Source organism: Drosophila santomea, chromosome 2R, assembly GCF_016746245.2.
Source record: "Drosophila santomea strain STO CAGO 1482 chromosome 2R, Prin_Dsan_1.1, whole genome shotgun sequence".
Classification (NCBI taxonomy): domain Eukaryota; kingdom Metazoa; phylum Arthropoda; class Insecta; order Diptera; family Drosophilidae; genus Drosophila; species Drosophila santomea.
In genome coordinates, this window is record NC_053017.2 from 7,903,295 (window position 1) to 7,920,637 (window position 17,343).

A 17,343-nucleotide genomic window follows, 5' to 3' on the forward strand; every position below is an offset into this window, starting at 1 on the left:
GCCAAGGTCAAGGCGTACGTGTAAATTGCTAGCAATGGACTTGATGGATTCGATGGCGATTTGATGGGCAGAAACTTTAAGTTGACTTCAACTTTGGCCAGTTTTCGCACTTGTCGGCGGAGCAGAGAACCTTCGACTGTCCAGATGCCATAAAAGTGCTAACCATGTGGAAGCGGAGAATAATTGCAGTGGAGTTATGCCGGCTGGAATCTGTCCCAGCTGATATGGTCTGATATGCGGTCTGGATCTGAGTCTGGTTGGTTAAGTGGATTAGGTGATTGGGTGGGGAAAAGTGGAAAGAGTCGGGAAAATGGGTCGGCTCAGCATGATTTATCTGCGAGTGGGTTGAGCAAGAGATGTACACTTACCATAGTGCTAACATCTGAGCTACCTTCCGAGGCGGCTAGTCAAACTTTCCTCCAATGTGATCACACCTAAGATACGAAAATGACAAATTGCGATTATTTATTTGGCGTTCCAGGAAAACTATATTTCCTGAATTTAATCTGCGTAATATGTGAATATATAGATACAATGTATGGACCATTTTTGTAAAGGGCTTTACATGATGATCGTTTCTCTTCTTATTCAATTACGTTTGCAAATACCAACATGCTTGTGCGTTTGCAAAGTTCAGAAACGACTTACAGTTTCAAGTGGTTCTGGGATTTTTAACTACAGTTTTGCTACTTCTTTCGCAATTCAAGGAGTCCCCTGCTCTTCGTCCAATCCGGATTAAAAACTTTTTAATTGCCCATTGGCTTTGATGTCGTTTCTTTTGGCTTTCCCTGCCATTGTCTTGGCCAAAGTTGCCTGCGTTAATTAAATTTCTGCCTGGGCTTTTAATGGCATAGATGCCGATATGTCGCTCCCGCACTTTCTCAGTCCATCTATCGATCTATTTAAACCCCCTGAATCCACATCCATTGCCAGTCTGTCAGCAGTTTGGCGCATATTATTTGCCATTGGCTTTTTTGTATTACGAGTATTTTTTATTGACAGATGCCCGTTGTGGAGGCTTCGACGTCATGAAATTTCACTTTGCGGTAGTTGAAAAATAAAACTGAAGCTTCCATGCATTGGCAGTTGGTTTGGTTTTTCGCATTTGCTCGAGGAAATTGAGATGTGGATGGGGCACTGAAAGTCTGACAATGCAGTTTGTGAACTTTTTGCAATGCTCTCGAGATGTGCGCTTAAATGTGGGTAGTTTCAGGAGGATTGGGAATATTTTTGGAACTCTGCCCTTTAATTTAGCAAGTTTTATACTTATTCTCAAAACTTGATATAAACGCGAACTGTTTGCTTGAACTTTTGATGCTAGTTTTATGTGCAGATAGGAAGAATACTTTGCTGTCCTGGCCCAAAATAAGTCTGCACAAACCAGACATTTATGAATATGCTTCTGCATAACTTCATTAAATGTATCCTCAAGAAGTCACTTCTGTAGCCATTGGTACTACGGATTAGCCTTACCTTTTCCAACTCTAGTCTGTGCCAATCCCCCAAGCGAGAATCCCTTTTTATGGCCCTTTCCCGTTTTCTTATCAGGTTGAGCTTTATGGTAGTTTATAATACGCTTTATTCAGGCGCTCTCACATAAAACCCAAACAGCTTATACAACTTCCAACTCCCAACCTACATCAACTTTAAACTGCTTTCGACTCAGTCGAACTCCATTCAGCTTTTGCCCCCTTCCACTCTTTCGGTGTAGAAAAACCCCAATTGAGCAATCTTATCATTGACCATAAATGCTAAGCCACAACAAAAACATCAACATGACGCCACGAAACTGGGGAATCGCCACGCAACGCGCCCATTTATCACGCACTCGAAATTGACCCAAGTGACCGGGGGCACAGACATGGGACAGAACGGACCCATGCAGCCCAGTGTAATAACACTAAAAGCGTGATAGAGCCCCCCAACACCAACCCCCTGGAACTATTTCCCCCCACGCCCCTGCAATAAGACAAAGGGGCATAACTATCTATATAAGATTAGACAGATCGCCTCAAGCGGCAGAACTCGCGCCAAATCTCGGAGCTATTCCCGGGTGACTCTATCTGGACTGAATGAGATAAAGATACGGATGCTACAGACAGGGAAGGTTACTTAGAATGTAGAATAAGTGGTGGCGGATGTTTTATGTTTGCTTGCCTAGAATTTAATTGATTTGGGCTTTGAGGAGAATGCACTTGAAAGTATTAGGAATGGGTTTTTATTTTATTTAAAGTCGTTTATGTACGTATTCTTTTTCTAAGCGCGTGCAAATATCGTCCCAGTGAACTTACCCTTTAAGTGACCCTTGGTTGAAAACTGAGCAATCGCCTAAATTGCTTAATGGCTGTAGCGCAAATGTCTCTGATTGTCTCAAGTAAGAAATTAAGGTTCATGCTCATGAGTGATTTATGCTAGAGACCAATCTTCAAGTGGATATAATGACCTATTAAACTAATGTATTGCTCTTTTTCTTTCAGGTAAGTACAAGTCTGCAGTTTGAAATGTATACACTGAGATTGGGTATGTAAAATTACTATAAAACCCTTCCACTCATTTGTGGGTTGCTTATAAACAATTTATTTCCATTGTGCCAGGGCTCATTGTAATTTAAAAATGGCTTTTAATATCAAAGGGCGCAGTTTATATTTATAATACGTCCCACTACTACGTAGTATTTTACCAAAGCATAATTTATACCGCCGTCGCCACTCGGGCATGAAATCAATTTCCCTCCGTTATTACTACTTTTCACATATAATCCATTTCGAATATATGCCACTGGGTAGGCAAACAGCAGTTCAACTAATGCCAAGTCGGCAATTTATGCTGAGTCTCGCCAAAAGTCTAAAGCCAACAACCCGACTTCATCTTGATTGCCGATAATCAATCATTTTTTAGCGGCCGCCCACTAGACTCGTTAAGCGCACCACCCACAGAAGTTTTAGCAGCTCTATTATGTCCCAGTCCTCCTCACTTGGCCTCCATACGAGAGTTCGGAAGCATAAAGTATGTGCAGACATTTCTTTAGTGGCGCCGCGGAGTCTCGCGCCAAAAATAAACGACATTGGGCGCTGTGCGTCCCCACCATGTTGTCCTTCACTTTGGCCTTACGACCAGCCACAAAACGCAAAACACAAAACTCAAATTTGCAATTTTTTCCACTTTGCTGTTCGTCGCCCTGTTGTCCTGCCATCCTGGCCGCCAAGGAAGCTGCGTCTGTAATTTTTTTGGTCTGCGTAGTAATAAGGGTTCGTCGATGGGGCAGACGCCTGCGACACGGCCCGCAAAAACATACGTATCCTTCGGCGGTGGCGCCGCGTTGGCGCCTGACTCTGGTCGCTGGCAGTCCTGCAGGATACTCTGGATCAGGCATGTCTGCTCTCCAAATCCCCTGCCTAGTTTGGCAAGTTTGGCTTGTCTACATATGAAAATAAGTACATACTAACATTGATGACCACTTATTACTTAAGAAAGCGAAGCGTTACATAAGTTCGTATTTTATTGACGGAGCTTAGAAGGAGCATAACACCGTTTTTATGATAGTCTAATTTTTTAAAACTTTCCGTCAGAATACTTTCAAAAATTCGAAAATTTAACAAATTTTTTAAACTCAAGATATAAAAAACAAAAAAAGTTATGAATAATTTACACATTACCAATGCACATATGGAAAAACTTTTTAAAAGTACTACATACTCCCATATCTGTTAGATCATTTCCTTTTTTGTTAGCATTGACGAGTTGAAAGCCAACATAATTATAGTAATTGAGTTTTTTCACACGATCGGGTACAGGGATATGGGGTCTACTCTCAGGATGTGACCTTCGCGTCGCGTGATAGCTCATGTCCTGTGAAATGCGTGTAGAGCCCCTGAAAAGCGAAAGACCCGACCCTTGAGAGCATCCACCCCCTCCGCTTTGTTTTCCCTTTGGAGTCTGTTATTTGTTTTGTCGCCGACAAGTCGGCGTCACTTCCAGCTGCTGCTGCTGCGCAGCCGGCGTCGCGGCAGGAGCAGTTGCCAAAGGATTTTCGGAGTCGCGTCGAGTGTGTCATATTCAGTTCCGCGTTCGAAGTCGAGGCACACGCACCAGAAATCGCAGTTACCAAGCTATGGATCTTGGTTCTCCACTGAAGATCGCCATCAGTTCGTCATATCCTGGTTCCTAATTATGTGTACTATGCCCGGTTCATCCGCATATTCTGAAGATTTTGCCAACTTGAAGTTCCCTTTGCTAGACCATAAGACGAAAGACTTGAAGTTGAGCGAACCGGTAAACTGAGCGAACCGGTACCGGTAGAAGCCGCGCAACTGATCTTGCTCAACATCGGCGGGCCTTAGTTCCAGTTCCAATCCGACTGCCAGCGGAGCAGCACGTACTGTCGCGCATCGGGTGTATCTGAAGACGAGAACCGGAGTATCTGACGGGTGTTTTTTTCGAGCGGGTGTATGGGTGTATCTGCAGTGCGTGATCGCTGGCGGCTGTTTGCCCAACTGATTACCAAAGTGCTGCGCGAAGTGAAGTGAGGATTTGTGAGAAATACAACAGAATTACGCGGGCCAATAGGTTCATTGAGCAGAGCTTCAATGCTCTATGCTCTATAAATAAATGAAAAAACGGCAAAGCCAAATGAGAAACGTGTTTGTGACGTGCAAAACAAAATACACCTTGAAATGAATGGATACAACTTTGTGTTTCAAACCGGTCAGCAAAAGTTCTTCTAATAAAAATTGCTGACACAGAAAGATAACACAGAGAAGTTCACCTACAACTGCTTAAATAAACAGGCACGGAACCAGATAAAAATTGATAAGCAAATACGCCAGTATTGCAATACAAATTAACCATGCGGAAGCTGCGGCACACACTATATTTTGTTCATTGCCTGGGTGTCCCATTCCCAGGGTATAGTATTTGTATCTGATTCCCAGGGAGAGTTGCTATAAAGTTACTCGTCACTAGAGCCCCGCAAATAATTGCAGAATCAGCAAAACACTTCAGGGGCACCGGGGAAAATCTGCCATACCAGCTGCCTCACTCCGGCACTTTCCTCCTATCCCTATTTATTTGTTTTCTTTTTCATCCACCAAAATAGCTACAAATTAAACTGGCTCCATGGAGATTTGCATAGGTGCAGGGAGATGTGCAACAATGGCAAAACGCTTAATGGAGCATGTCGAAATGAGATGGGCGAGTTGTTGAGTTCAGCTCCACACATGCAAGTGGTGAAAAGGTTGACACAGTGTCGTAGTTTCAAAGGGGACTTATTTTGGAAACAACTAGAAGTATACAGCTTTCCTTTGAATACTCATTAGGCACTCCATTCACCAAACGGCGTGTGTGCTCCTTCAAATAGCTATAAACATACATAGCTTTACATTTAGGAGTTCGCGATCGATTTCAAATACTCCACTTTAGTACAACCCCACTTTACAACTGCAACTGCTTACTGCCGATATCACTTTATGATCTCCAGACCGGACCGTAAATCACCCCCTAACCACGTACATGTCCCTTGCAATTGAAACGAACAGTAGCCTACACACAAATGGCACAAACATGTCAAAAAGAAGAACCAAAATACGGGGTTAATAAAAGACTTTGTCTGCTGCATTGTGGTGTTTTATTGGGTTTTCTGTTCGTCGCAGTTGTTCAGCTAAAGTTATTCCCACTGAAAGCGGAGTATTATTTTGGCCCGTGGATTGCATTTCCAATCGCTGGTGGGAAATGCTATACGATGTTGCCAAATTTCAGCCAAACAAATTCTGCTTTGTTTTTGCTGATTTCCCGCTAATGACTTCGGTTCAACATCTCACAAGCCAAATAGAAATAAGCGAATTAGCTCTGACTGTACTGGTTGATGTATGTAAGTTATGTGGCATCGTTCAGAATGATCCAGGGAAACTCCCTCCCGGATCTCCCTCGCATATGGGCTCTCTGTTTTCCGGGCAGCTGTCCCAATTTTCAAGAGGTGACACCCTCCCTCACGATTTTCCACATTCCACTTTTCGCGTTGCGTGTGTGCGTGGAAAGCGATCAATTAAAATCGGGAAAAGGAGACAAAGGGAACGCTACGGTTCCCATCATTCCATTCATCCCTATATCCTGCGAAGTATGTGTAAGGAATTCTTATTGGACGGGAGTGGCAGAATGTGGACTCCCCCTCAACAAAAACGATTTATGAGCCTTGACTTTCATAGTCCCAAAAGAAAGAAATTACACAGGGTCGCAGCCCCCCAAAATATTTTAATTGAGAGAATATGGCAATTAATTATGCTGTTATTCCAGGGAACTTTCTGCCTGCATCCTTGATGAAGATTGATTTTTGCAACGACGCCGCTGCTGCGCATAAATTTTCATGCGCAGCTAATCAAAATTAGTCATGCCTGAAAATCGAAGAAAGGTGGAGTCCATTAGGGGTGGGGAAAAGGAAAATTAGTTTTTAATTTGTAATTTTTCGCACACCGACAGGAGTCAACTTTGAAGTTGCTTTTGATTTCTAATAGCCGTTTCTCTTTGAACTGCTCGGCCGCCGAGAAAGTGTGAAAATCGTCGAAGGAAAACTGCTCAAGTTTTCCAGTTCAATTAGCCGCCTCGGATCGCCGCCGATCGCACAAGTCCATAACAATTTCCGGCCAAACGGTCGATGGGCAGCCGGAGATACATGTGTTAGCAGCAGATATCAGAAAAGTATTGGGAAAGTATCGCAAAAGTATCCCAAGATCGCCAGCCTTTCCCTGAAGACCTGACTTGCATGAGCCGATAAAAGGCAGCAATTTTGCTCACTTTTCTTTGATTGAAGTACTCTGGAAATGGCAGTGTCTACTCCAATTTTGTTTGTCGAGAGTTGAGTTTGCTTCGCCTGAATCGAGGAAGAGGAAACGATGTCAAATGCCTGCAACTCTACCGACTTTGGATGCCGCCAAACAGTCTGTCTCCAGCTGGCAGTATATGTCGCCCTGTCGGGTGATTTGCATTTCCCCGTGTTTGATGTAAATGCCATGTTAATATTTGATCAGCCCGGTAAACATATGTACACTGCACACAGGGCCAGTCCAGAAACACTCAAAAAAATAGGCTTGAAAACTGCGGGAAGAGGCACTTAATTACGGGCGAATTTTATGAGCTGACTGGCCTGTGACCCGCATCGATATGCCTGCTACTGTTCAGGCTAATGACCCACGAAATCCCAGATATCGGGACCCAGGGCGCCGTCTGGAATACCTAAATAGATTCCCGTTGAGGCGCTACCTGTTCTGCCCACCAGCGGTTAGAAGGGTCGGGTGTAAAGGGTTAAGACTCGGGCGAAGTTTCTCTTTGTCTTCCTTAAGTGCCGAAAAATATTGTGGTTTACAGTAAAGCCAGGAGAAATGATAATTATGAAAACCCAGCAAGAAAAGATTGTGGAGAGGAAGCAATTTAAAGAAAATTGTCATGGGAAAATCATGTCGCGAAGACAAAGAAAAATTTGGGAGGTATAATTCGAAAACGAAACAGTTCTACGGTTGAAGAGTAATTCGATTCATTTGCTTACAAATGGTAAGGTTATTTAATCGTTCGCTCAATATTAAAGATCTACTTAGTGTGCGCTTAGTGTTGTATCTCACAGTTTGCATAAATGTAATATGCTGCTGGTGAATATGTTGATACTAAAACAAGAAGGTGAACCTTAAAAGGGATTGGTAAACGTTGGTCCCTAACTAGCCAAGTTGAATGTTCAGAAAATGCAGTCCAAAGGCAGCCAATCCGATAGATGGACTTTCAAAGACCCCTGGCCAATATAATAATTACGCAAGGGCAGTTCGAGTCGCTCTCGTTGGCCAAATTACGGAGTAGCCACCAGCCAAGGTTGCCCTTCCCAGTGCTTACCCTATCGATGCACCTTTCGTGGACGGCGTGTGCTGGCTAATTGAGCTGCACCTTGGGCAGCAGCTGGTTGCAGCAGGATGCAGCCGTCCTTGTGGCTTTCTGGCACTCTATTAAGAGGCATTAAAGTCGCCTTTTGTCTACTTGTTGTGCTGTTAAGCGAGAGGAGTGGCACCGCTTAAGACCGAGGAATGCGCTTCAATCATTAATCAGCTGCGACTAATGTTGTGGCAGCTGGCAGATGAAACCCATTCCCATTCCCATTCCCAGTCCGATTCCCATTCCTCTGCCATGTACATATTTCTAATTGCAGTTGACAAACACTGAACGGAACCCATTGAGCGGGCATCCAACTCGTCCGCCTGCTCCAGATCCACTGTATGATGATTCTCGGAACGGCCAACTACAACTCCAACCAGAAGTACCCAGACCCTTTCTTATCTGGGGCTTCCATTTAGTGCATGAGTTTTCACAGAAGGCGCTCCCTTTGGTTCTTGAAAATGTAATTATCATTCTCCCAGAACTTGACTTGTTCTCGGCGAGGTAGATGAGTATGGATCAAATTGGTAAATTAAAACTATCGCCAGGGCTGGAACGTGTACTGTATATTTTCCTTTGAAAAAACGATTTAATAAATGAGTTTACTCTGCCAACACTTTTCTCAATGGCCGCCCAATTTAATTGACTATCCCCACTTGATTTACTGAGTCAACATGCGAGTGGGAAATAGAATAAGCAGATGGCGTATCTGGAGACATCCATCAATATGTCCAGACCTTGTTAATCGCATAGAAAGCATCTAGCAGACACCCCACTTCCACTTCACTTTCGAACAAAACTGGATAAATTTGCATATGATTCCAAACAGAGTGAGAAACAGGAGTTCATTGTGGAGTCATAAAATAACGAAAGATCCGAATAGCAGCGTCAAGAAATCTAATCAATACGATAGCCTCTTGAAAATGGGAATCGAGTCTCGGACTCTGGTAAACAAATCACGTCAGCAGACCATTTATCAGTCTTGGTTTTGGTCTTGGTCTTGGCCAGTCTGGTTCGAATGCTTAAAGCTAATGAAATGCAATTGGAAATTTATTGGTCTTCACGGCGATAGGGCTGCGCCTGAATTCAAATTTTCGGTCAGCTGTCCTGTCAGCTGGGGATCTGGAACTGGAGTTCCACTCGAGTTGTCCGTAATTACAACTCGGGGCAACTCTTTTCCCAGTTCACAGCGCCGGATGGCCATCCACTTGACGGACAACTACAATGGGGCTGTAGTATCTGGAATTATTGTACAATGTACATGCACACAAAACAATGACGACAACTGCACATCAGTCTGTCAGTCTGTTCAGCTCCAGCTCAGTCGGTCGGTAACCATGTCGGTCGGTGTGCATGTGGCATGCAACATTCGCCGCCCTTTCCCCTGCTGATTATGCTGATGAGTTGTTGGTCTCTGTTATATCTGGCGGCCCCCATCTTCGGCGCTAATAATAATAATGAAAAAGTTTTCCTCTCTCGCATTTTCGGGCCTTGCACTTCTTCCTTTTTTCGGGTAATGCACTGGTTTGGGTTAGGGGGTCGACTTTGTTTATGCCCCTTCAACATGCAGCCCAATGGGCATTATTGTAGATGCCTATGCTGCTGCTGGAGCAGATTACCAAAGGGTGCTCCTCCATTGTAACATTTTACTCAGATGAAAGATGGAGCAGTAAAGTGGAAATGGTCACTGGGTTTCGATGAAATAGTACTGTATTAATGTCTACAAAATTATACGGAAAACCAGTAAAACGGGCTTCAACGGGCTAACTGCACTTGTATCTTATCATTATCATTTTATCTGCGGTAGACAAATATTTTTATACCCGTTACTCGTAGAGTAAAAGGGTATACTAGATTCGTTGAAAAGTATGTAACAGGCAGAAGGAAGCGTTTCCGACCATATAAAGTATATATATTCTTGATCAGGACCAATAGCCGAGTCGATATGACCATGTCCGTCTGTCCGTCTGTCCGTCTGTCCGTCTGTCCGTCTGTCCGTCTGTCTGTCCGTCCGTATGAACGCTGTGATCTCAGGAACTACAAAAGCTAGAAAGTTGAGATTAAGCATACAGACTTCAGAGACATAGAAGCAGCGCAAGTTTGTCGATTCATGTTGCCACGCCCACTCTAACGCCCACAAACCGCCAAAAACTGCCACGCCCACACTTTTGAAAAATGTTTTGATATTTTTTCATTTTTGTATTAGTCTTCTAAATTTCTATCGATTTGCCAAAAAACTTTCTGCCACGCCCACTATAACGCCCACAAACCGCCCAAAGCTGCTACGCCCACACTTTTGAAAAATGTTTTGATATTTTTTCATTTTTGTATTAGTCTTGTAAATTTCTACCGATTTGCCAAAAAACTTTCTGCCACGCCCACTATAACGCCTACAAATCGCCAAAAACTGTGTTTAAGACTCTCCTTCTCCCTTCCACTAGCTGAGTAACGGGTATCAGATAGTCGGGGAACTCGACTATAGCGTTCTCTCTTGTTAATAGCTAGTAATAAAGAAAGCGCAGATAAGCCTGCAGATATTAGCTCTTATAGCTAGCAATTTTGCAGCTCTCTGAAATAGGATTATCTTTAAACAGCTTTAAACTGCGTGCAAATTTTAGATTGCTGTCTTCTTATCTCATTAAGCGAGTATTAGCTTGCTGCATCATTAACTTACATCTTTTCATTCGAAACAGACGGCGTGCTTCCGTAGCATTCAGACCGAATGTTCGATTGAAAAAATTCTGGCTTTCTATTCATTGAATTGACCTTCGTTATGCAATGGCTGGCGATTTCCACCCCCCATTGAATAGCAAACTCAGATGCCGTTGCAGCATCTCGGGCTGCGAGAGTCAAGTGACTCTTAATGAAATGCATTAAGTCTATATATAAAGCACTCTGACGCAAAAACTCATTTCCCCATTCGAGCAATCCTCTCGAGTTACACGGCTAATGTTGTTATATAGTCTACGATATTGCACATCTCCCAGCGTTTTCCAGTAGATGAAGAAAAAGAAGCTTAAATTAGCCTCAATTGTTTATAATTTCCACAAAAGTGCTTATGCGGCTGTCAAGTGCGTCGAGTGAGGAAGTGGAGAACGGCCGCAGATCGTCTTTCCTCCATTTCGGGCTTGGATTGGGTCTTCTGGCCGATTAAGAAACTCTAGGCTGGCGAACCGGTTTCGCACTTTATAAGTCCACCCGCTAAAAACCTCCAGCTGGCCCAGACTGCACATAGGAAAAACTCATAAACGTACTCAAATTTTCCATATTCAAATAAATGTATTCATGAGTAGGGGGTGTAAGAGTATTTGTTAATTAATGAATACAACTAACAATGACCTTTTAGTTTAAAAGTTTTTACATGCCTGCAATGCATTCTAAACACCATATGTCCCACTTATTTTTTTTCAGTGTCCAAAGTTCGGCTCATAACGGCGGCTTAGCCCCTTCTTTTATTTTCTGACCCTCTCGCACAGCAGGTTTCGTGCCTAATTAATGCAGGCCGATAAACTTCAGGGTAAAGTTTTAAGAAAAATATGTGTGTATAGAAACTTTTAGTTTTGTAGATTGCTGGCGCTCCCTTTTCAAGACCTTTTTATTTTTTGCATAAATATATTAATTGTATAATTTTACGATCGCAGAGATAAAGAGTCGATGATAAGCCGGTTTTTCGGTGGAAATAATTTTGACGACTTAGGCGCCGCCGTTGTCAACACAAAATATTTTTGTTGCGCTAATTTTCATAAATTTGAAATAGGAGCCATAAAACACTATAAAGGCGGGCATAAAATTGTTGTTTCCAATTGTTCATTATACCCGTTACTCGTAGAGTAAAAGGGTATACTAGATTCGTTGAAAAGTATGTAACAGGCAGAAGGAAGCGTTTCCGACCATATAAAGTATATATATTCTTGATCAGGACCAATAGCCGAGTCGATATGACCATGTCCGTCTGTCCGTCTGTCCGTCTGTCCGTCTGTCCGTCCGTCCGTCTGTCCGTCTGTCTGTCCGTCCGTATGAACGCTGTGATCTCAGGAACTACAAAAGCTAGAAAGTTGAGATTAAGCATACAGACTCCAGAGACATAGAAGCAGCGCAAGTTTGTCGATTCATGTTGCCACGCCCACTCTAACGCCCACAAACCGCCCAAAACTGCCACGCCCACACTTTTGAAAAATGTTTTGATATTTTTTCATTTTTGTATTAGTCTTCTAAATTTCTACCGATTTGCCAAAAAACTTTCTGCCACGCCCACTATAACGCCTACAAACCGCCAAAAACTGTGTTTAAGACTCTCCTTCTCCCTTCCACTAGCTGAGTAACGGGTATCAGATAGTCGGGGAACTCGACTATAGCGTTCTCTCTTGTTTTTTTTTATAGTTTATCTGCGTCACGTTTTGTTACTTGAACACACGTTGAATGATCTAATGGCAGAGCTTCTTGATCAGCCGAATGGAGGCAAATAAAGCCCCAAATATTGAATGGCTCTCAAGTGCATTGATGTTTAGCCAAAAATGATTTCAACCACACACCTCCACCTGCCAAAACTGCCGCCCCAACAGTTCTGAGCTACTTAACTATGCAGTTGACAGCTCAAGTCGGCTTTGTGTTTTTGCGCACTTCACACACTGGATGTTGTTTTTTTCAACCAGTTTCGAAATTGAGCACTCACAATATTTTGGATATTTGCGCCTGACACAATTAGCCAACGATGTTTGTGCCAGCAAATGGCGTAGTGATCAATGGAACTCCCAATGTCAGCATCACCAGTAAAAATAGTTTTTTTTAGCGACCCCCCGTTTCTCTGTTGAGAACATGTGTTGAGCAGGTCTCTTCCATTCGCAGGAAGTTCGCGCTTTAATCATCAGCAGTTTTATATACGTATATGCTTGATTTCCATCGCCTAAGCACATTAATCAAATTACCCCCTCGATCTCAGCGTTCTCAGTCAGCTGCTTATATTTAAGCGCTGCTTCTGGTATACGAGTATACGTTTTTACCGAGTCCCAGGCAATTTCCTTTTGAGATTTCGGCTGGCTGATAAGACGGCTCGGCAGCCTCGTTGTCTAGACTTGGGCCCTTTTATTTTTCAGCTGCCTGCCCACAGGAAAAAGCACAGAAATCTAGACAGACTGCGACAGACACTCGCGATAAAGCCGCTGAAAAACGCCCCAGCCGCGTTTTGCATTTCGGCGAAAGTTGTCAATGCTGTCAAAGGTGCGTTAACGATAAACTAGAAATGGAGGAATAACAAACGCCTTCGCAAAGGAAACCAGTTGGGTTTGAACCCTTGCCATTTAGCCTGCCTCAAAGGTTCAATTTTTACTATTTTACTATTTCAGCACAACAATAGATACCAAATGAACCATTAAATGCCAATGCAAGCTGCAATTGCATAAATTTCCATAGACAAAGACAATCGGCAGGCAAAAATGCCAACAATTAGACGCCCACATGACCCAGAAATGTCAAATTTTGAAGGAGAAAAAATTCAAGCGCATTCCCGATGCCCTGTGGGTGCTTTAGGCTATTGAATTTTGACAAAATTTGATTTATTTTCGCTGTGCTCGAATTAATTTGCACGATTCGTGACGTGATTGGGTTGATTGAATTTTTTCCACCGCCCAGTGCATCACAAACTGGGGCTAGTCCTGCTCAAACTTTTGGCGCAGGGTGACTCACTTTAGACCTTTTCACTTCTCTTTTACTTGGGCTTTGCATAGGCCATAAATATTACACTTTGTCGCAAAGTCCCTGCAACAATATGTCTGGGTGTGTATAGCGCAATCTATGGTGATTCACACTGTAATCGTCTACTGGATCTTCATTGAAAGGTTTGATTGATTGCATTGATAGATTCAAGGAACAGAAAGAAAGAGTTCCTATTGTATGGAACTTCTCTTGAAAATGTATGTATAATTTTGTTGATGATCCCAATCAAAATGCCTCCTTCAAGCTCTACTGCAGTTTGACTACATTTTTACCAGTAAGCTGTTACAGAAATCGCAATACTCGACCACCGCTTTAGCTTAGATTCCTGTTCAGAGTGTTACTTTAACTGCTGGTGAGCGTTAATTTTTAGTTAATTTCTTCATTCACATTGAGCAATTTCGAAATGATGTACATTCCGTCGCATCGCCACTCCACTCTAAGCCCGCAATTAAAGTCGCTCTTTATTAGAAGCCCCGAGAACCGAGAAGTCCGGCAACCGAGTGTAGCACACCATGAACTGCAATCAAAACAATTACAGCCAATTCACGCAGCGCTAAAAACAACAGCAACTGTCCAGAGCAGTCACAATTGCCACTTCTCACTCCTCGAGCACTTCCCAGTCCACTCCCAACTGCAGAAACCTACAATGAAAAAATAGAAAAAAGAGAAAATCAACAGCAATAAAGCAGAAACATTGAAACGTCGTTCGCAGTATGTTGATGACATTAGAAAATGGTTGTTTATTGCATTTCCTTGTTATTGTTGCCGCTGTCAGCTAACCAGACGCCTGGCAAAATGGCAAAAGTCCGGCAGACATCGAACTGTGGTGTTCCATGTAGCCCCAGCCCCAGCCCCACAAGGAACCAGAACTCCTTCGTGGCTCCCAAGTGTCATCGAACCGTGCCGAACTGAACCTAACCGACAAACCAATTGACAGGCAGACTCAGCCATAGGAATAGGTTTTGGAATGGGTATGGGAATGGATACGGGAGGGGTATGTGGCGAGTCCACCGGATCTCGGGATGCCACATGCTTATAGATATGCTTAAGTGCCGTTTGCGTCAGTCGAAAGTGTCGCTCAGAAAGTGTCGCTCCCATAAAAAACTATAGACTCTCGGCAAGAAGGAAACATGAGATATAGTTTTAGGGGGAAATATACATTAAATGTTTTTTGTTCTATTTCCTAACTATTAGGTATGCTGACTGACACGTCCTTTTGAGCATTTGGCCGAAGGTTAAAAGTATTTACTCAAGTGAATTTCTAGATAGATTAATACTGAGTAATGTTTTAATGAGATACATGTTGGGTCTCTTATTTGTTTTTTTGTTCACCTTCGACTTCACCACTTCTCATTTCCTTTGATTCCACATCCCTTTGCTTTCAACACCCACTCTAATTTTCTCTACCCACTCTAATTACATTTCGGTACGAACCTTCAAGAAGGTATCTTATCCATTAGACTGCCCCCCAAAGTGCTGCTCCACTAAGAGGCTCTAAGGTGCGATAGTTTCGCTTTTATTCCACTTTTCTATAGAGGATGTCCGTCAAAATCCGACACAACGTGCGTCATGTGGAATAGATGCTAATTAGGCGCTAATGAGACAACTTGGCCATAGAAACGAACCGAATTTGAGGGACAGGCACGAGTGCGGTTTTGGAGCGGAGAAAGATGGGGAGTTACTAGAGTTTGGGGCGTGTCAGGCCGAGTTCGTTGGACCAGCGGCTTCAATTTATGAATCCCGGGCTCAATTAAAAATGATTGATGCAGTCTTATCTCTTAAGTCCCAGTGGGGGACCCTAGCAATGAACAATCGAGTGCGCGAGTGGGGCAAACTTTATATTTCCTTGCTTATAAATGATAAACCTCAATTTGAATGCCGCAGCAATTAATCAATGTTTAAAGTGAACAAAAACAGAGACGGTACAGCATGAAAACCCTATAAGCAAAAGTCATAAAACTACACAAAAATAACATCAGAAAAATGTCGGCAGTCAGTGCGAGCAATAGGCCGCCTCCATCGCCGATATCGGCGCCTATATACGATGGATATGCTACGATACGAGCCCGCGGATTGACCCGGTCCCGATCGATAAGGGCGGAATCGGAGAATGGAGCTCAACTCCCGCCGCTCTTGCAGAAACCACGAAGGCAGAGGACCATTTCCCTGAGGAGTAACTACAGTTTGCCGGGCGGTCAGTCCGAGGAGATCTACGCCAGGGCGAAACCAGTTAGAACCCCGACCATCGGGGATCTGGAACCGATATACACCAATCCCTCGGCCTTTCGCCCTCTCTCGGATGCTTCGAGTTCCTCGGGAGGAGGCAGCATGCCCTGTGATTACCAGAATGTGAAAAAGAACTCCCGGTTCTCATTGGATTCCCTGCAGAGTAGTGCCACTCCAAAGACGCCCGATTATAATACTGCCGGTGAAGAGGAGCCCATCTTCCTGTACACTGCACCGGAGAGTCCAAAACGGAGACTAGACAGTGGAATCCGGAGCTCCTATGAGAGTTCAGATCGCGGATGTTACTCGCCCTCACCTAGGATGAGTTTCGACATGCAGGAGAGGGACTGCCCGCGTCTAAGACCGCCGACCTTGCGCCACAACTCGGTGGGTTCAACGGGCAATAGGCGTCCCATGACCTTGTCCCTGAACGAGACGCCAAGATCGCCCACAGGACTACCACCTCCGGCGCCAGTTCGTCGGGAAAGCCTCTATGCCAAGCCAAAGATTTATGCCACTCCCATGCGACCGCCGACCAGTCCTCGCCTTAATCTGTACGAGCTTCCAATTGTGACCCAAAGGAGCAACAGTGCCGAGCTGCTGGAGAGGTCCTGCACCAGCCAGAGTCTTGCCACCATCGACCAGGATGAGCTGCTGGTAATCCCCAGTGCCATGCCCATGCTGCCCAACGCAGTGGATAGGCGATACCACACCCTGGGTCACATGCGGGTCAAGAGCATGGGCGCTGGACTGCATCGCAGCCTGGATGTGCCCACTGGCTCCATGCTGGACGTGGCCAGCGGCGGCCACTGGCGTTACAGGGCAGGCAATCAGTCTGCCGGGAACATTTACGCCTCCGCCGAGGCCGCCGTCAGTGATTTGAACCGGATGGCACCGGAGTACATGGATCCACTGGACTTCAAGATAGGATGCCAAACTACGCTGCGGAGTAAGCCCTTGATCCCCTGGTACGAACTGGCAATTCGCAGGGACTTCAAGCGGCAGTCCTGCCCGCCGATTAGTGGATCAGGGGTCGGTGGATCCTTGACCTTGGCGACTTCGCCTCAGGAGGATCTTGAACAGGTGAAGTACAGCACTGATTCAACAATACGGCTTAATATAAATATAATATTATAATACGGATAATATGAACTGGAGTTCACTCTCAATGTCTAAGTTGCATTTTTAAACTATCTTAAACTTGTTATACTACATAGCTCACATCTACTTCTTTCTCTGTGAACAACCTATCTTTAATTTACCTTCTTTAAGGGGAAATAGGCAAACTGCTTTAAGAAACTCACGCCATTTGTGAGAGAAGAAAACTGCCCCTGATATCCGCTTGGCAAACTGCATGCAACATTGGATTCTACAAATTCTGTGTGGCTTGTTGCAGCGGTTATAGATTTGACGTGGTGCGTGTTCTGTGCCCGCTGATGTCTTCACCTGGAATTCTCATCCGGCGTTGGCATAACGAATGCAGCTCCCGCTGCAGCTCAT

At 44.1% G+C, this 17,343-nt stretch overlaps 1 protein-coding gene across 8 annotated transcripts in view; it reads left to right on the forward strand.

Annotated features, from left to right (window-relative positions):
* LOC120446591 (protein sickie) overlaps positions 1 to 17,343 on the forward strand; it is a 150,843-nt gene that overhangs the window by 122,195 nt on the left and 11,305 nt on the right. The window contains exons 1-2 of one of the 8 annotated variants that reach the window (XM_039627618.2): positions 4,345 to 4,787; positions 15,502 to 16,926. The exons of 6 other annotated variants lie outside the window; for them this stretch is intronic. In XM_039627618.2, the coding sequence (XP_039483552.1) occupies positions 15,601 to 16,926 (1,326 nt within the window). In that variant the 5' untranslated portion in view covers positions 4,345 to 4,787; positions 15,502 to 15,600. Of the gene's footprint in view, positions 1 to 4,344; positions 4,788 to 15,501; positions 16,927 to 17,343 lie in introns of those variants that run through there. One more of the 8 variants, XM_039627620.2, reaches the window with a different exon arrangement.